Source organism: Trifolium pratense, linkage group LG7, assembly GCF_020283565.1.
Source record: "Trifolium pratense cultivar HEN17-A07 linkage group LG7, ARS_RC_1.1, whole genome shotgun sequence".
Taxonomy (NCBI): domain Eukaryota; kingdom Viridiplantae; phylum Streptophyta; class Magnoliopsida; order Fabales; family Fabaceae; genus Trifolium; species Trifolium pratense.
In genome coordinates this window covers 15,615,749-15,636,401 of record NC_060065.1, presented here as the reverse complement: position 1 = coordinate 15,636,401, position 20,653 = coordinate 15,615,749, and the positions used below count along the sequence as shown (strand labels likewise).

At 33.0% G+C, this 20,653-nt stretch overlaps 2 protein-coding genes across 5 annotated transcripts in view; one reads left to right on the top strand and one right to left on the bottom strand.

Moving 5' to 3' along the window:
* LOC123898208 (probable serine/threonine-protein kinase DDB_G0283337) overlaps positions 1 to 629 on the bottom strand; it is an 11,515-nt gene extending 10,886 nt beyond the window's left edge. The window contains exon 1 of the mRNA XM_045949110.1: positions 593 to 629. The gene's annotated coding sequence lies outside the window, so the exon portion shown is untranslated. The remainder of the gene's footprint in view (positions 1 to 592) is intronic.
* The window catches only part of LOC123898207 (ATP-dependent zinc metalloprotease FTSH 12, chloroplastic-like), a 23,844-nt gene extending 3,298 nt beyond the window's left edge, over positions 1 to 20,546 (top strand). Inside the window, exons 1-19 of one of the 4 annotated variants that reach the window (XM_045949109.1) lie at positions 6,200 to 6,738; positions 7,905 to 8,089; positions 9,107 to 9,327; positions 10,345 to 10,619; positions 11,982 to 12,059; positions 12,142 to 12,384; positions 12,857 to 12,997; positions 13,098 to 13,265; positions 13,719 to 13,831; positions 15,657 to 15,873; positions 16,221 to 16,292; positions 17,390 to 17,509; positions 17,590 to 17,706; positions 17,804 to 17,980; positions 18,693 to 18,812; positions 18,913 to 18,987; positions 19,161 to 19,268; positions 19,827 to 19,907; positions 20,044 to 20,546. In XM_045949109.1, coding sequence (XP_045805065.1) covers positions 6,361 to 6,738; positions 7,905 to 8,089; positions 9,107 to 9,327; positions 10,345 to 10,619; positions 11,982 to 12,059; positions 12,142 to 12,384; positions 12,857 to 12,997; positions 13,098 to 13,265; positions 13,719 to 13,831; positions 15,657 to 15,873; positions 16,221 to 16,292; positions 17,390 to 17,509; positions 17,590 to 17,706; positions 17,804 to 17,980; positions 18,693 to 18,812; positions 18,913 to 18,987; positions 19,161 to 19,268; positions 19,827 to 19,907; positions 20,044 to 20,121 — 2,967 coding nt within the window. In that variant the 5' untranslated portion in view covers positions 6,200 to 6,360 and the 3' untranslated portion in view covers positions 20,122 to 20,546. Of the gene's footprint in view, positions 1 to 6,199; positions 6,739 to 7,904; positions 8,090 to 9,106; positions 9,328 to 10,341; positions 10,620 to 11,981; positions 12,060 to 12,141; positions 12,385 to 12,856; positions 12,998 to 13,097; positions 13,266 to 13,718; positions 13,832 to 15,656; positions 15,874 to 16,220; positions 16,293 to 17,389; positions 17,510 to 17,589; positions 17,707 to 17,803; positions 17,981 to 18,692; positions 18,813 to 18,912; positions 18,988 to 19,160; positions 19,269 to 19,826; positions 19,908 to 20,043 lie in introns of those variants that run through there. The other 3 variants (XM_045949107.1, XM_045949108.1, XM_045949104.1) reach the window with 3 other exon arrangements.
* The last annotated feature ends 107 nt before the right edge of the window (positions 20,547 to 20,653 follow it).

Here is a 20,653-nt window from a genome sequence, read left to right as displayed (position 1 = left end):
TAGACAATTCACAAAGACATATGGAGCATGGATCATCTGTTTTTGAAAAATCTGTTGTTGCAATTTCATCAAGATTGATGAAATCAAGTTGAGGAGAATGATAGAATGGTACATCATCAAGCAGAGCATTGTTGTGACCCCCCATTGTGTTGTTGTTAGCGATAGAATAAGAATTATTATCAAAGAGAAGAATAGTATCATCTACCATTCTGATTCTGTCTCTTCCATTATGAAGATTTGGTGGACCTACGTCCCTTGTTGTTGCTACAGGCCTCATGTTGTTGTTGTTGTTGTTGTTCCGGGGACGATGACCACCCGTATTATTGGGTGCCGCGACAAAGGAATCAATTGCTACCGGTGAAGAGAACAACCCCATGTTGTTGTTGTTGTTCCGAGGACGACGACGACCACCGGTATTATTGGCGGCGGCGACAAAGGAATCAAGGACAAAAGTACCGTCTACGATGGAACCAGGTACGATGAAACCAGCAGCAACATTCAAACCCCGAACACGATTCATCTTGATTTCACAGAAGGAATGAATGAATGGAGAGAGTAGAGAGTAAAGAGAGTGGAGAAAGATAAATTGGAACTGTGGAATAGTAAAGAGTGAGCGATGAATTGAATAGTTGTTGGTTGATGTAGTTGTAATCTAATCTAATCTTTGTGTGCTATATTTATAGATACGTTTTTTATGACCGTTGTGGCAAACTTGAATATCACGCAATAATTAAAGGCAATAGCTGTCAATCTAAGGAAAAACTAACCGTTTAGTCAAAATTAAATCTAACAAAAAAGTAATCTTGTCAATAAAAGACCAGCTGTTATTTATTTAAAAAATACCAGCTGTTAATTATTGCAATTTGCAAAGTCGGTTTTGTTTTTAATAAAATAAATAAAGTTTATATATATATATATTGGAAATTATAAATACTGTAATTTTTTATTCTAAATAAATAGTGTAATTTTTTTTATTTAACTAGCTCGTTATTTTATTTTTGGGTTAAATATGCAAAAGGCCCCTACACTTACGAGTTATTTGAGTTTTAGTCCCTGCATTTTAAAAATATTTCATTTTGTCACTGCACTTTCATTTTACTTTAAAAATGGTCCCCATAAATTTATTTTTTTGTTGAAATGGCACATTTTTGCCGATCTGTCACTGTTGACTGGACTTTAGAGTTGATGACTCGTTTAATTTTGCAGTGAATCGATCAAAATACCCTTAAATAAGTAATTTTTTAAAAGTAAAATAAAATTGACACATCATAAAAAAATGTGTCACTTCAACAAAAAATGGGTTCAGGGACCATTTTTAAAGTAAAATGAAAGTGCAGTGGCAAAATGAAAGGATTTTAAAATGTAGGGACTAAAACTCAAATGACCCGTAAGTGCAGGGACCTTTTGCATATTTAAGCCTTTATTTTTTTAAGAAAAGAAATTATACAGTGTACTTTTTTTAAACTATTTTTTAAGGTTAAATATTTTTTTTCTCTAAAATTAAGAGAATTTTTACTTTCATCCTATAAAAAGAAGGAAAATTCTATGGTGCAGCCCTTATTTAGACTGTTTTGGTGCAGTCGTAATTTGACCAATGAGAATGTAGTGTTTGATTCACTTTAAATTATATGGTACAAACCACTTATATGGTACTTGCCATGTATCTTTATATCTATTAATATTTCAACTAAATCCCTACCATATTAAAAGTTACAAAATTACTCCAATATTTAAATTATTTTTAATTTTAATTGTGATTGTAAATCAATTAATATAAAATTACAATTAAAATTAAAACAAAAAACAACAAAGTCACAAAATCAAAGCTCATCACAACAGAAGCTCATGTGATAATGGTGATCTAATGTACAATTCAATATTTCAAGATCCCTCAATTTTTTATTAATGGTGAAATATCGCTAATAGATCAAGCTTTTAGCTTCTCTAGAAAGTATGTTTTTTAGTTTTTGCTTAGCCATGGTAAAAGCTAGATCCAATGTTCTTAAATTGGGTTCTTTGAACGCTGAGTAGTTATTCATAGATCTATGTAGCATCAAACTTCATATCGAAGGCATGTTCTTAATTTTTAGGCTCACACGATGGAGATGAAGAATAGGTGAAATTTGGGATTTAGGGTTTTCAATTTTATTTTTAATTTGGTCAAATAAAAAATATTATAAATTATATTATCTGATTTGTTTTAAATTGAAATAAAATATGTTTTTTGTTTGTAATCAGTAAATGAATATTTACTTGATGGGAGACTCATATGCAATAAATAAAAATTTGTTAAAAAAAGGGACTCACCATGGACTTGCGCTGATGTGACAAATAAATTGAATTCTATTGGTAAAAAAAAGGACTGCACCAAAACAGTCCAAAAAGATATTGCACCATAGAATCTCCCTAAAAAGAATCACATACATGTACCAAAAAAAATAGAATCACATATTTTCATTCAAAAAATAAAATTTCCTATTTTGTTTTTTTGTCTCTAATTGACAAAATTTTGATATTTTATAGGATTAAATATATTTTTAGTGCCTATATTTTACTCTATAGTCAATAATAGTCCTACTTTCTTTTTCTAGTGAAAAAATATTTCATATTTTTATCCGTTATCAAAATTAGTCCCCACCATTAACTTGACTAACAGAATGCTGACATGGCATGATGTGATCCCATTTTTTAATGAGTTGACCAATAAGATTGTGACATGTGTCTGCTAAATATATAGAATTGAAAACAAAACCAAAACTTAAATTAAAAATGAATTACTATTAATTACCAACAAATTCTGTCGAGAAAAAAAAGAAATTACCAACAAAAAAAATGAATCAAGAAAAAATAAAGCAATTTTCATCTTCATCAATTCCTTGTTCATCTTCCATCTTCAATATTCACCCAGAAAAGTTTAATCAATCTTCATCTTCAATATGAAAAAAACTAGATCTGAATTTTTCATCCCCACATTTTCCATGTTATCATCTTCATCAAGAAAAAATATTGAAGAAGAGAATCAAACGTTAAAATCAACAGATCTGGAAAAAAATAGAAGTCAAACCACATTTCATGAGCTACTCTCGCGATGCAGGTGGACATAACACCAAAGTTTCACCGGCTCAAATGTCCGATTAAGTTTTCGAAGCATTGATCTATAGTTTTATCTTAGTCATTTAATATATTACATTATGTCTCCAAAACTACAAATAATAAATGTTATGATATAGAAAACCATTTCAATAATAAAGGGTGATGTTCTTAACACTTACTGGAGCATGAACTTAGTTTCTAATTTAGTTTATACTTTTTCTTCCTGCAATTTACCTTTTAAATATTGCATATGATAATTAAATTCATTATCGCGGCTAAACCCTTTTTGAAGGTGACAATTTGCCTACCCATTTCGTATAATTGGGCTAGGTGACCAATCTTAAGTGTCTTAATTATATTGGTTCACCAAATTATCATTTATAATATTATTAAAATATAGTTAATTTTCAATTGTGACAACACAACTTTTAAAAATTGTAAATACATCCATGTTTCAATTCATGTTTTCTATCATTATCTTCGGATGTTGTTTTTACGCATCATTCATAATTCAATTTTGAATAATTGTAAACAGAAAAAAAATGTTTTTTTAATAAAATTTTGAATAATTTATTTATAGATAGAATGACTACGTTTTTATGACCGTTGGGTTGGTATAATGCGTGATGCTGAAGCTATGAGATAATAATTATTCAAACACAAATTACGCCGGCAATTAATTGTCATAGCTATCTATTAAATGTTAATTCCCGAAGGAAAAAAAGAAAAAATTATACAAAATATCTCATTGTTTTTTTGTTTTCTTTTTTATATAATGAATGAAATATCTCAATATCTCATTGTTTCCTAAAGCCAATGTGTCTATAAGTCATAGTTCATTTGGTTGAAATATCGAAATTGCTAGGTCGGATGCTATGATCGGGGTTCGAAAACCGGTCTTTTCACTTTGTGTGTGTGAGTTTTCAATGACTTATCATTTCGTCAATAAAAAAATACCATATGTAAATTACGCAAGATGTATATATCTAGTCATGTTAGACTTTCATTTGTCTTATGTGGGAATAGAAGGCCACCGCCTATAAGTCGGTTTTTGTTAGAAAAAGTTGCCTAGAGTAACTTGAGAGTTAAAGAACTTTATTAGTGGATCTCAATAACATATCAAATGATGTTATTCATAACCGGTTCACCATGGGCCACTTGAAGAAGTGACCCATATTAGAATAGAATTTGCCGATTTTACACACATATAATAGGCTGTTTTTTTTAATAAGAACTTTTTTAAAAAATTGATTTTTTTAATGACAAAATGTTAGTTGTTAGTATATTACAATGTTAGAGCATCTCCAATGGTAATACCATTTTGAGTATCATACATTACTAACGAGTAGTCCCTACAATGCCATGTAATATTTATGCAACTCATACATATTTTACTCCAATGGTGATACCACTTTTTGAATCATACATTAATGACAAATGATAATGTTTTGACATATATGGAAGTTATTTAAGGTACCAGTATCATCAACTTCGATACCCTCTCTGTATCACGTCATGGAACTCAAATGATAAAAAAGTTAAGGTACCATATCATTATTCTATGAAACTCTCTTAGATACCTTTATTAGAGATGCTCTTATGTTAGTTTTTAACCTTGAACTTCCAACTCATTTAACAATTAGCTTAACTCCTTTAAAAAAATTGATTGGCTCAACTTTTTTGTTAAAGAGTAGAGAAATAAGCCACAATTTTATAGGAAAAAAAAACATATCGAAGGTCAGTGACTATTTGACAAAAATAACATATTATTTATTTTATTTACTTTTTTTGGTTACATATTTATTTTATTTACTATTATTATTATATATAAGAAAAAAAGTATAAAAAAAATGGTCATGTTAACATGTTCACCAATGACACATGTTAAGCCGGGATCGGTTATTATACATAAGCTATCCTTATGCACCATGCATAAGTTACTTAGTGCACCCCCCAAATTACTTGTGCACCCCCCAAATTACTAGCACACCCCCAAATTTCTCATGCACCCCCCAAATTACTTGTGCACCCCCAAATTTCTCATGCACCCCCAAAATTTCTCGCACACCCCCAATATGACTTTTGCCCCCCAATTTTATTTTTTTGGTCCCCTCCACATTTCTAGCCTAAACCATTTTGTTGTGGGAATGGTTTCAGAGATATGCACTCCAAAACCATTAAGTGTATAAGATGGTTTTAGAGTACAACCCTATAATTAGAATACAAACAATAATTGTGATTTGAAACCATTTAACCAACATAATGGTTTCCAGAATTTTTAAAACCATATAAACACACATAAAACCATTTTACAATACAAATGGTTTCAGTGTATAACTATCTGAAACCATTTAACCAACATAATGGTTTCCAGAATTTTTAAAACCATAAAAACACACATAAAACCATTTTACAATACAAATGGTTTCAGTGTATAACTATCTGAAACCATTTAACCAGCATAATGGTTTCCAGAATTTTTGAAACCATAAAAACACACATAAAACCATTTTACAATACAAATGGTTTTAGTGTATAACTATCTGAAACCATTTAACTGGTTTTAAATAATGATTATAATTGTACCAAAAAAAAACAATTATGATTCTAATTATAGGTTGTACTTCAAAACCATCTTATGCACTTAATGGTTTTGGAGTGTATATTTTTGAAACCATTCCCACAGCAAAATGGTTTAGGCTTGAAATATGGGGGGTTAAAAAAAAATTGGGCGCACAAGTCATCTGGGGTGCGTGAAAAATTTTGGGGGGTGCGCTAGAAATTTGGGGGTGCGCGAGAAATTGGGGGGTGCATGAGAAATTTGGGGGGTGCACGAGAAATTTGGGGGTGCGCGAGTAATTTGGGGGGTACGTGAGAAATTTGGGGGGTGTGAGATTAGGTGTGAGTGTGTGAGTTGAGATTGACTAGGATTATTACATGTGGATGCTCAATCTAATGGATGTTATTGACTTATGTACCATGCATAAGGATTACACTTATGTATAATAACTTCTCCCTGTTAAGCCATCTAAAAATAAAAATATAATATTTAATGATACAAAACATTTAATGTTTATCACATTTATCTTCTTAAAAAAACAAAGTGTTTAACATTCTCAAAAAAAAAAAAAACAAAAAAAAAAAACAAAAGAAATGGAACAGAACAGAGATGGATAAACCCCTTCGTCATCATCAACTTAAACTTAAACCTCAAAATTCCAAAATGAAACCAACAAGCTGTTCCATGTAGAACTTCAAAATCCATCAATGGATCTCATTATTTCCAACACTCCAAACCCATTTCTTCTTTCCTCATCATCACTAACTCCAACTCTTCAAAATCCTAACTTTTTCACGTTAACCCCATCCTTCAGTAACCGCAGAAAGCTCAAACTTCGAGCTTCATCTACAGCAGACCCAAATGGCGCTGATGGGTCTTCTTGGTCACAGTCACTTGAACGCGCTTCGAAGCGGTTTTTGGTGAAATTCGGAGATATGGTGAAGAAAGAAATAGGTGTTGATTTGGGAGATGGTGTTGTGAAGGCAGGTGAGTTTGTGGATGGTGTGAAGAAGAATGTTGGAAGTGAGTTTCAAACTCTTTCGCTGTCCGAGTTTGTTGAATGGAATCGGTTCGAACATTGGAAGGTAACTCAAATCAATTGCTTTTTAATGAGATTTTGTTGTTTAATTTCATTAGTGACATGACAAACAAATTGTTTGGGTTTGGTTGTTGGATTTAGTGTTAGTTTATTCATAGGAAATAAGGTTACATTTTTTAAATTATGAGGGAATTTAGAAAATGATAGCCATATATAGGCAAGTGCTACATAAGAGAGTGATTGATCAAAAGAAGCCAAAATTTTGTGACATTGCCTGCATTTCAAGGGCACTCTATCTATTTTCCTTTGGAAAACACGAAACATAAGGAAAACGGGTTGCATGAAAGAGAAACGAATTTTTTTTTTTTTTTGGGTGTATAGAACTAGTTCCTAGGGGAAAGGGACTCCGATAATCCAGAGTTCGGCCGACAGGTAAGTAAAGCCTGACCAAGAATTGTTTCCACTAGGAATCTAACTCGGGTTCTCCCGAATGATTCGTCTTAGGGGGAGCTCATTAATCACTTGAGCCCAGTGTCTTGGTTAAAGAGAGAGACAAATTCTGCTTAACCATATTGTTAAGAGTCCCACATCGGTTGAGAGATGGCCTTACTAAGTGTTTATATACTAGAGACAATCCTCACCTTACAAGCCGGTTTTGTAAGGATGAGTTAGGCCCAATACTCATTTATAAGATGGTATCAGAGCCTCTCTACGATCCATTGGGCCACCTGTTATCAGGTTTCCGCTATCGGGCCACCTACCGTTTATATCCACGCACCAAGCCTAATAGTGCTGGGCGTGAGGGGGTGTGTTAAGAGTCCCACATCAGTTGAGAGATGGCCTTACTAAGTGTTTATATACTAGAGACAATCCTCACCTTACAAGCCGGTTTTGTAAGGATGAGTTAGGCCCAATACTCATTTATAAGACATATGTATCATATAGTATTTCTCATTTCCTTTACATACCTCATTGGATATAATAGGATAGCATTGCATTTGTTTAATGAGTGGAATTGGTTTAGTAGCTATGTTGGCATTTATGTATTTTCTATCCTAAAACCATTTGTGTATTACTAATTTTTTGATACATAGAGAATTAGAGATGTTATATAAACTGTTGAACCAGCTTTATTTTTGGCTCCAGTTATTTTTGTTATTGCTATGAAATTTTTAATGTGAACTAAAACAATATTGCTTGTTCTTGTACCAGAATCTCAAGAACTGGGATCCTAGGCGAATCGGTGCTTTAGTTCTGTATATATTTGTTGTAGCATTTGCTTGTAGAGGATTTTATGTAGCAATTCAAGCACCTTTCATAAACCGCCAGAGGAAAGAGTTGACTGAAGCCTACATGGAAGCGTTGATTCCCGAGCCATCCCCAACAAACATCAGAAGGTAAGTCAATCGTCATTTATTCAGATATGCTTTTTATACGTTTCACACTTGTTTCTTATATTATATATATACACTTTTTGACATATCAAACTGTTAGTCATAATTCTCTTGGAAATTAAATTGTTCATTTATCAAACTTTTATTTTCTTCTAAATGTATAATATTCGTTCACTATTTTCCTAAATCCTGCTTAGTAGACTTCTAATTACTAAAATAAGATAGCAGTAGAGACAGTGCTCCAAAAAGAATGTTGGTAGCCCTTCTCACATGCTGGCTTGTTGATTTGACCAACAGTCCAAGACACACATGTTGCTGCATGTTCCATTATCTTTTGGCCTCAACATTCGTTGAATGATGATGTATAACACATGGTTTCAAATTGAGGACTGTGTTACTTTACTTGATGCAGCCTTAATAGTAGTTGAGGAGTCATAACCAGGTTGTCTAGAGTTCAAACACTGAAAACTAACATAACCACCAATTTACTTATATAACAACATTTTCCTGTAAAAGAATAGTAGTTGAGGCATCACCTCGTGATTGCGGGGTGATCCCTATCCTCAAAAACCATCTACTACGTATTTGCAGTGAGTGCGTAAGCTTATTGAAATGATGTTATAGCTTTTATTTCAAAAACAAAATTTCATGGCCAGAAACTTGAAAAAATTTCAAAGCTGTTTTGACTGTAACTCGCATTGCAATTACTGACTGCAGTGGTTACAATTTCACTGACCAAAAATCCAATATGCAATCTCAACTGTAATTTGAAGCTATGACCACAACTACTCCATGAAGAAAAAAAATAAGCACTACAACTTTAATGGTTCTATCTACTTTTAAATCATTCTCTGTATATTTTCCCTTGCATATAATTCTGACATTGTCCTTAAAACCCCTAAAATCTTCTTTCCAATGTTCAACTATTGCTGACCTATCGGAAGACTAAAAACACTTTAATGTACCGAATCATTTAATGCATTGTATCCATTTACCAAGATTTTTGTCTTTTAATTGTAGATTTAAGAAGGGTTTGTGGAGGAAGACAATGCCAAAAGGCCTGAAAATGAAAAAGTTTATTGAAAGACCTGATGGAACACTTGTTCATGATACCAATTATGTTGGAGAGGATGCATGGGAGGATGATCAGGATACTTCTGAGGAACATGTTAAACAATTTATAGAGGACGATGAACGGTTAAACAGTGAAGAGAAGAAAACCAAAGATCTGGCCATTTCAGGTTCACTTTAATCATTATCATTATCATTATCATTATTATTATTATTATTATTATTATTATTATTATTATTATTATTATTATTATTATTATTTGAGTTTGTTAAGACTTGAGAAGTAATATTGCATAGCTTAATTACTAATTATAATTTATTTTATAAAAATCTAAAGAATGAAAAATTAGAGAAGTTTCTTAATGGAGAAAATCATGGTTTGGCTTCACGTCTCAAAAACTAATATGTTATATTTGTAGTTTTAACAATTTATTGCAAGACAACACTATCACTGACTTACCGCAGATTCTTAAAATTGGAATAATTGTAGAAAAGGTTATTAAGCCCTATTTCATGTGAAGTTTTAGATGTATATCATGATTATGATTATAATTGTCTCAAAAGTGTTACTTTATAATGCAATCCTCCCACTCTGCCATTTCAATTTGCACTAGTTCGGTTTTCTTTATCATGTCACTAAAATATAGAACATCCCTGTACAAAGGCCTGGATAATCCTTGTGTCTCGGTACATTTTTTCCTCGCTTTATATCTTTTAATCCTCTTGGGTTATACCCTTTAAACGAATTCTTGTGTCTTAGGTCACCAGAATATTTTGAATCTTCTTCTGTAGTTGATAGAGAATTTTATTTTTTATAGCGCGTAATGTGATCATTTGATCCAAGCTGACTCCGCCATGTGAGATAGGGTTTGGATGTTGGAATTTGGAAAATAACAAAGGCCATGTCTTTTGGGTTGGTATACCGTTGAAGACTTGAAGGCATTATCTTTTAATTTAATACTAAAAAATGTGAGACTTGTGAGGATTTGCACGTGTCCCGTTTAAATTTCTCACTACCTAGGTTACTTACATAGCACAAGGCTGGTTATGTTCATAATAATATAAATCAAGCAATTCTATCGGGAGTTGGATTTTATTTTATATCTGTCCAATAAGAAACATATTGCCAAGTTTTGATCCTTTCAATTCTTATTCTTAATGAAGTACATTTTCATCTACCAAAGCAGGCGAAGTTCAAACTGAGGGCACATGGCATGAGAGACTTCATAAATGGAGGGAAATCCTTGGAAAAGAGCGTCTCGTTGATCAATTAAATTCCTCAAATGCCAAATATGCAGTTGAGTTTGACATGAAAGAGGTTGAAAACAGTCTTCGCAAGGATGTGGCAGAAAAAGCAACAGCCACTCAGGGAACAAGAGGTCTGTGGATAGCTAAGAGATGGTGGCGCTATCGTCCTAAACTTCCTTACAATTACTTTCTTAACAAACTTGATAGTTCCGAGGTGGGTTTATGTATATAATTCTATTGCACTTTATGTTCTCTTTTCCCTACAAGCATGTATAAGCTATTTTGTATAATCTGGTCTTGTTAATTTCCAAGGAGCTTATATTTAATACGAGTTAGTTCAAGTCTAATGGTGGTGATGCATACGAGTATATGACATATACAAATTTTTAGGAAATTGAACTAAATCTTAGACTTTTAGGTATTCATTCTTTCAAGTTTGAGTATTTGGCAAACACGGATTGAATTCCATAATACAACTCGATAACACTTAGGTAAACTGATGAGTCAGGAAAGGATTAATTCATATTTGACTAATCATTATTTTCTTCATGCAAGAAACACTGTATCACCACAACATGCGTAGATATGATGTCTTTGAACACAAAAGGTTTTAGAAAATGGTGTATATTGTGTACACGGATCCCATCATATTAATACTAGGCACAAGAGCTAATCAATCACTAATCTTTTTTTTTTTTGGTACAATCAATGAATCACTAATCTTATTAACAGCTATTGACTACATAATAACTGTAGTTAACGAGTATCATAATGAGATGCACCAATGTGGGGAGGCAGTGAATGAAGAGAAGAAGTCCTTGATAATTAAAAAAGGTCCTAGGTTTACACCCGAATCAAACCACCCAAAATAACCGAAGGATTGAAAGGATGGAAATGGGCCTAGATTAGTGATTTCAATTTTGATTGAATTGTCACCTTTCATCCTGAAGCTGACCACTTTGACACTGTCCAACCCTACAAAAAATCACCATGGTCACAGCTGCATCTTGTTGTGGACATATGGGCCAAGAAGGTGCAAATACTTATCAATGTCCAGAAAATATATGTAAGTGATGGAAAGTGCAAGAAAATTCACTGAGAATGTTTTCTGAAACTGAACTAATTCACATTAAAAGAATTACACAATGATGGATCTATTCATAGATGTCTAGTCAGTTTAGATCAGCTAAACTTGAAGTAACCATGGGTGATGTCTGAATTCTGTTACACAGTTCAACAATATGCAACTAATAGACACTGTACTCCTATTAAAAGTCAAATTAGTAATTATAATGACTTTGACTATAAATTTGAAAGTTGAGGTGCAGTCTCTCTGTTTAGGACTTGAACCTACGACATCGGGTTTTGGAGACCCGGGTTCTACCGAACTGAACTAAGAGCGCTTTCTTTTCATAAAGAATTTTATTTTATGTGATGGCAATACATCTTGCATGGATACATACTCAATAGGGAGAACTATTCATATTGAGTATGTCCAATTGGAATCGGCATATGGATCCTTATATCTATTTAAATTGTTTTGCACATGAAATTTTCAACAATATTCTTTTGACAGGTAGCAGCTGTTGTCTTTACAGAAGATATAAAGAGATTATACGTGATAATGAAAGAAGGTTTCCCATTGGAATATGTTGTAAGTTACTTAAAAATTGATAATGCTGATCAGAAATATCAAATCTGTAAGGAATATGTTGTAACATGATTCTTATCTGTAGGTTGATATTCCTCTTGATCCTTATCTATTTGAGATTATTACAAGTTCTGGAGTGGACGTAGAGCTTCTTCAGAAGAAACAGATCCATTATTTTTTGAAGGTTGCATTCGCATTTTTACCTGGATTACTAATTCTGTGGCTTATAAGGCAGTCTCTGTCCCTTCTGCACATCACTTCCAGTCGTTTTCTTTACAAGAAGTATAAGCAACTCTTTGATATGGTTGATGCAGAAAATTTCATTCTGGTAAGATTTTGATTCCTTATAAACTGTAGGGAAATAGATCACAAATCAAAATTACAGCATTTTACTTTTAAAAAAAATAAAATTACAGCATTTAGTTGATTTCTTTTTCTTCACAAAATGTGTTATTTGTTTGTTTATCTTGGCCATTTGGAATACTTTTATAAATAATATTGCTATATGGCGGTTTTATGTCCAAAAGATTTTTTTGAGAGGAAAAAGATATGCAAGTTCAACGTTAGAAAACTAATTTGGTGGATCTATATTTAAATTTAGTGTTCTTTTTTGCTGGGAAGAGACATGTATTTACGTCAATTTCCGTGTTAATATTCTTCCCCCTGAAGCTTTAAAGGCTGATGCATGAAATCCAAATTTAAATCCAGTATCTGATTCTAATTTTGTAATTTTTCCTCCTCCTTTTATACTGCTATAGTATGCAAGTTTCATTACTAGTTTATGTTCTTGTGTTGGTCAGCCAGTTGGAGATGTTGGTGAAACAAAATCCATGGCAAAGGAAGTTGTGTTGGGAGGTGATGTTTGGGATCTGCTTGATGAGCTGATGATCTATATGAAAAATCCTATGCAGTTCTTTGAAAGGGATGTGAAGTTTGTTCGGGTAAAACATTTGATATTAATGTAGGCAGTCATTGTCCTCGATGCTATGTTGAGTGACGTACAATACTAGGTAAGCTGTTTGATGAACAAACAAATTGCAGGGTGTTCTACTCTCTGGACCTCCAGGAACAGGAAAAACACTTTTTGCAAGGACGCTTGCAAACCAAAGTGGATTGCCTTTTGTTTTTGCTTCTGGTGCTGAGTTCACAGATAGTGAACAGAGTGGAGCAGCTAGGATTAATGAGATGTTTTCCCTTGCTAGGAGAAATGTAAGCAACTAAGCATTAGCCACTTCTAATATCAAATGCTATTTAAAATCGCAATGATGTTCTGTGTCAATCTATATTTTGCTTACTCTTGGTTAAAGATGCACATGCTGATATTTGCAAGATCCATTTTTACCATTTGTCAGATAAATGGAAATTAGATGTTTAACATGTTGCAAATCTTTGATTGCAATTTTGAAAATATGAATAAATTATTTAGAAATGGTTTGCACTATTAGCGCTGTAGCAGAGTATAGTAATGTTGGCTAATGTAAATATCCTAAAAATCATGTTGTAATTACAGATTTCCTCAATAGGAAAATGAACGCTTAACATTTTACACTGCTTAATATGTAAGCTTAACATTTTTAGCTCTGCTCATTTTATTCAAAGAGTGCTGTTTTCATTTATAACTTTAGCAATATAGGTTATAAATATTCTTTCTTTTTTCTGCAGGCACCTTGTTTTATATTTGTGGATGAAATAGATGCCATTGCTGGAAGACATACTCGGAAGGATCCACGTAGAAGGGCAACTTTTGAGGCTCTTATTTCACAGCTTGATGGAGAGTAAGTTATTCTTTGTTTTGAAATTTGTTTAGAATATTGTAATTATTGTATAGATTTTGTCAGTAGGAACGAAATCTCCACTATTTATTTTGTAATTATTATTGCTTTATGCCTATATAAAATGGACTCCGTTGTGAAACTGAAACTCACGGTTTGAACATCATATGCCACTTTTTTCTCTCATTCAACATGGTATCTATAATTTGGCATAGGTAATGATAAAAACCTTGCCTACCTAGTGAACTCACTGTTCTCCGATGATAGTTTTTCAGCAACTGTGATTCCTTTCCATTTTCTGCCTTGTTACAATTTTCCGGTGTGTTCTCTGTCCCTTCTGCCACTGGAAAAATTTTCCGACAAAAATCTCCTGGTCTGCCTTACCCATACCCAAAAGTCAGGTTCAGAGGCCCGCTCAATCACGCACATTGTCAAACTTCTGCATTTTCAACTAACCATGACAGAAAGTGCAACTAAAAGCTAACAATAACAAAAACTTAGAGAAAATATTCTATGCTCAGGCTGCATAGTAGAACTAAACTAAACTGTACTTTCTTAATTGAGCTAGATAACAACCCAGCAGACGGTAAGCATAAGATCATGCAAACACAAAGAATATCATAAAGTATACTTTAGCACTTAAAAGAAGATATGATAAAAGCGGTATACTAAAAATAATTCAGCAGTTTACAAAGTTCATTTGTTGAGGAGGAAACGAATAAGAAAATGAACCAGCAACGGGATATGGAGTCAATAACACAGTGAACCAATGAACACGAGACGAGTGCCTATGGGCAACCAAAAATCGGACAAGCATATTAAATCTAGCTCTGTCCTACAAAACCGGCTTGTAAGGGATGACCCAATCAGAAACCTGATAGCAGGCTTGTAAGGTGAGGATTGCCTCTACTTTATAAACATATATTCAGGTCATCTCGCAACCGATGTGGGACTTCTTAACAAATTGAAAGTGTCTTCTTACTTGTATGGTATAAGAACAAGCCTTGTCTTTCCTAACAAATTTAGAAGGGAGGAAATATCAGATGAAGAATAATTAACATTTAAAATTGAAATATGGAGGTATAGTAATGAATCCGTACTGAGGCAAACTGATATGGTTATCAAACAATCGCTCAGGATACCGTAGGTGCAAGAGTCCCAAAAGCAGAAGCATAATTTAAAGTTTGCATAGAACTAGAAGCACACCTCTTGTAATTTTTCTCCATTTACTATAGTCGATTCGATTATAGTTAAAGATATCCACTATTGAAGCTCTTTGCACTTCACTTCTGGTATAAGCATTTGTAGAAGGGGAAATTATGATCATAATCTGCATTGGTATAAGCATTTGCACCATAAATAGCATAATCTGCAAGATGAAACTATGATTGTGTTTGTAGGGAAAATGGAAATGTTCATGTGTGATTGGACTGCTTTGATAGTAGGATAAATGCCCTGTAGTTTTAAAGCATTTACTTTTGTAGTTAAGTTAATATCGTTTTCCTTGTTAAACACTTAAAATAGAATGGTATTTTCTAATATCATGAGGATCTAATTCTTGTATATGTTGTTACGCCTCGTTTGGATTTCCCCCGATGGTATTACATACTTCTCATAGCTGTTGCCATTTTAAATCACTCTTAAAGGTATATATGTTGAAGAAACATCCACCGGGAAACTACTATACCACCCTGTAAATGTGACATCGTCTTAATGTCTTATACTTCCATCTGACCATTTTGTATGAAGATCTATGCTGAGAATATTTTTGTATCTTGATTATATTTTCTTGCTAATGACTTTTGTACTTGTCTGTTCATGAATTTAGGAAGGAAAAAACTGGTGTTGACCGTGTATCCCTCAGACAAGCGGTCATATTTATCTGTGCCACAAATAGACCCGATGAATTAGATGTTGAATTTGTTCGATCTGGACGAATTAATCGTCGTCTATACATTGGTTTGCCTGATGCAGAACAAAGAATCAAAATTTTTGGTGTGCATAGTTCTGGAAAGCAACTTGCAGAGGATGTGAATTTCTCGAAGGTATATGTCTTATGTATATATTTCGTTCACTGTTATCTCTCTTCCCCTCCCCTTCTCTCAATTGAACTTTCAGTTGATCTCTAATCTTCTAAAAATAAACACATCATCATTTAGAGGAATAGTTAAGTTTGTTGAATAAAAGAAAACAGAGGCTTAATATTGTGAAACCATGTGTCTCAACGACACAACAGAGTCAGTTTTTGTAGGCTCAAGGAAATAAATACAAAATAAATATAGGAGATTATTCATATTTACATGATGTGATACGATACAATATTGCCGATACAATAATCCTATACTCGATCTGGTTTTTTTGCTGACTTTTCTCCTTCTCTGCCCCTGAACAGCTTGTCTTCCGTACTGTTGGATTCTCTGGAGCAGATGTAAGAAACCTTGTCAATGAAGCAGCAATTATGTCGGTAGGTTTAGACTGCATAGACAGTTATAGCTACTAATCTTCAAATTTTGAGCCTCGGTTCTGTATACCTCTTTGCATGCACTGGCTCCCTTTTGGTGCCTTCGAATGTAACTTTTATCAGAAAACGGAAAGGAAAATAAGATTGAGCTACTTAGGGCTGTAAATTATATAAGGAGGTAAGATTATTATGTCTTGGTCAATTCGATAATATTATTAGTTTACTACAAAATACAGAAGGGAATAAAATATATTGATTATTTGTTTCGTTTAAAGCTTAGATATGTCTAGTCTGTCAAAAATATGTCGTTTCTGCCAGTAGTCTATTTAAATTATGGCTTAATTGCATATTTGGTCCCTTGTGTTTATATTAGGTTTCAATTTGGTCCCTTATGTTTAAAAAGTTTCAAGTTGGTCCTTTTCGTCAAATTTTTGTTTAAATCGTCGACTTGTCTAATGAATTTGTGTACGTGGACCACTTAGGCGAGTACTATGTTAAAGTTTTAGAAGAAATTAACTCAAAATATAACAAAACGTTAGAAAAAATTATCTCAAAATTTAACGAAAAGGACCAACTTATGTTGAGATCAATAACATAAGAGACCAACTTGAAGCTTTTTAAACATAAGGGACCAAATTGAAACCTAAAATAAACATAAGGGACTAAATATGCAATTAAGCCTAAATTTTATTCAATCTTAGTCTTAATAAAATAATATTAATATGAATACAAATCATATAAACTTTAGTCCATAGTGAGGGACTAAGAAGTAAGAACACATTTTTTTAAATGTTAAAATTGAGTAAAATATAAAACATATTCATGAATAAAAAACATTCATGTCCTTGGTCAATATATTTTGTGAATAATTTAAAAAACTCAGTTGGAAATCTTTATTACATGGTAGTTATGTTAGTGCCATGTCATCTGTATGATTTAGAAATCATTGTTTAACATTTTCAAAATCTTGCATTCATTTTGGCAATGGCATGTCATCATTTTGATCTGGTTAATTAATAAGTAATCTATGATCAAACATGGAATTAAATTATTGCTTTTATGTTTACTTTATTTTAATCATAAAAAGTTGTTGCTTTTAGGTGAGAAACGGGCATTCCAAAATTTTCCAGCAAGATATTGTTGATGTTCTAGATAAACAACTGCTTGAGGGTATGGGTGTCCTTATCACTGAGGATGAGCAAAAGAAGTCTGAAGAAAGAGTATGTTTATCTTTGATAGTTATTTTGATTGGATTTAATATAGTGAAACATTCTGTATTTAATTTGTTGCGGTACTATAGGTGTCTTTCGAAAAAAAGAGACTGCTTGCTGTACATGAAGCCGGTCATATTGTGCTTGCTCACTTATTTCCTCGGTTTGACTGGCATGCATTTTCGCAGCTCCTGCCCGGTGGTAAGGTACAAAATATGATATCTGCTCACAGCAATACACGATATCATGATATTTTGTTACTGTTATTATGGCTTTGTATGAACTTCTGTTCAACTTAAGCAGGAAACTTCAATATCTGTTTTCTACCCTCGAGAAGATATGGTAGACCAAGGTTATACAAATTTTGGTTACTTGAAGACGCAAATGGTAGTTGCTCATGGTGGTCGATGTGCTGAACATGTTATATTTGGTGATGATATTACTGATGGAGGAAGGGATGACCTAGAAAAGATAACAAAGGTAAATTCTATATCATTTTAAGATATGTTTGTTACCTCTAGCAAATTATTGATACTGCAGATATTGTTATTATGGGCTGACTTTAAGATATTCTGTTAGGTTAAAGAATAAAGGGACGTGAAATTAGTTAAGGTTAATCGAAAGAATTAGTTAGTTACTAAGAGTGATTGATTAGATAGATAAATAGGCAGTGTAAGGTTAGGGGGGTCATTCTGGACATTTGATATTTTGAGTTAATGGAGACAATTTGTGAAGGAAAATTGATTGGCAGAATTCCATGATCCATTTTATTTTAGTATATCAATAATAAAAATTCTATTCTTTTGTTAATCCTAATTTTTAGAGATCGGTTTACATCATCACATCCTTGAAACTTTAGGCTTGTTTGGTTTCAGAAAAGGTTTTATATTTTTCATTTCCTGATTTCACTTTTAGATACAAAATTTCACCTTATTTTGCACTTTCGTTTTTGTTTTCTAAGATTTGTACAAAAAACAGTGAAGATAAAATGATTTTTTCGTCATTTCCTAGGCAATATTTGAAAATAAGAAACAAAGTGAAAACCAACAGACAGTTTTGTTATACTTGTACTCTCTAATATATTTTTTCTTATAAAATAACCCATTACATATGTCTCAACTCTCAAGTTAATATATTTTTTGTTATAAGTTGGATTTAATCAGTCACTTGTTTGTCTTAAATTTGATTTCAGATTGCCAGGGAGATGGTAATCAGCCCTCAAAATAGAAGGTTGGGGTTAATAGCTTTAACAAACAGGGTTGGCTTAACTGATCGACCAGACTCTTCAGATGGCGATTTAATAAGATATAGAGTAAATCCTCATTTTAAACTACATTTTGTTCTGTGGTTACCACTCTTTGTCTGTGAACCGAAAGTAATGTTTGATTTTTTATTTTACATTCTTTGATTAGTGGGATGATCCTCAAGTAATTCCTACAAAGATGTCGGTAGAGTTATCCGAGCTCTTCACACGGGAGTTGACAAGGGTAATATTGATTTATTTTCTTTCTGTCTTTCTTGCATCCTGAGTTTCATGTTATACAGATGTTGAGACAAATGTTATCATGCACATAAAGGGAACACTTTGCGATCGCTATACTTCAGTTATTTTCTTAAGTACATATACAATGATTTAAAGTTGTTTGCTACACGGTGACAGTTCATTGAAGAAACCGAAGAACTTGCTATGAATGCTTTGAGGGATAATAAGCACATCCTGGACTTGGTTGCAAGGGAACTATTGGAGAAGTCACGAATAACTGGATTGGTAAGCTATTCTCCTCTAACTGCTGCTGTCAGTTCTCCTTTCCTTTCCTTTAACTGGAGGAGGAGGTGACTAAAAATTAATTTTGCTTTCCGTATGTCAAAGACTAAACAACCGAAAGGGTTTTGTATGAGGAATTGTTATATAAGATGTTCAATGGGAGCTTACAGTTTTATCTCTTGAGCACCTCTCAGGCAAGAGCCCTTTTGGGCTTATTAAAGTCTGAAGTATGCAGATTCTTTGTTAGAATTTAGAATAAAGGGGAGTTTGTTAGGATTGGAGTAAAGAAGTTAATTAGAAGTTAGTAAGTTGATAAGTTCGTTAGGTGGTTTTTAAATAGCCCAGAAGGGTAGAGGGGAAACATAGTTTTTGAAATGAATAATTAAGTTAAGTGACTAGTGAATGTTCTGGTGCGAAAGGAGAGTGCTCCTTTGGCGTAGCCTTGTGCGCAAGGAATTCTTTCTTGCTCAAACAATGGATCCTAACAATCCTACTTTACCTTATTTTTCGGAATTTTTTTCCCCTTCAGTTAGAGTTTAATGAAAAGCTATGTTTCTACAGGAGGTTGAAGAAAAATTGAAAACAATGTCTCCAGTAATGTTTGAGGACTTTGTAAAGCCATTCCAAATAAACATCGAAGAGGTACCTTCTCCCCTAGTGCATAAATTTGTTAAGACCATTATTTAAAGTGAGAATATCCACCCTTCTGCACTGTTATATTTTGGTGTAACTGCATTGCATTACAAACATCGCGGTACTTACAATTTCATCAATGCAGGATGGACCATTGCTGCATAATGATCGTGTACGGTATCGGGAACCTGACTTATACCCTGCTCCTCTCCATAGAGGTTAATACATTTAGATCTTTGCATTACAACCTCACTTTTGATGCTAGCTTCTCCATTAGAAAGTCGACACTTATTACACATTCATCGGAAAATTAGGGAGAACATAGTGGATGGAGCTGTTATTCAACTAGCTCATTTTCCTCTTCAATGGCCAATGAAAATCTCTATGCTGATTAGCGTTGGAGACAGATCTTTCACATATCCTAGGCCATTTTCTTCCTAAATTAAATTAAATTAATTGGGGGGTGCATACTTGCCTTGTCATGTATGTCACATGTTGTAATTCTGTATTAAATTATGGTAGTGTATAAATTCTGTATAAATTTTATTTAAAGTTAAAAAAATATAAGCTTTAATTTTGCAGTTGTATGTATTCAATTTGAAGCTAACAATGTTTTAAAAAATAAATAAATTTGAAGCTAACAAGATATACATGAACATTTGCATACATTTGTTTTAACAGAATAGAAAAACCAGGTAAAAAGAAATGGCTACAGAATTTTACTATAGCCGAACCCGTGTTTAATATGCTTTCGA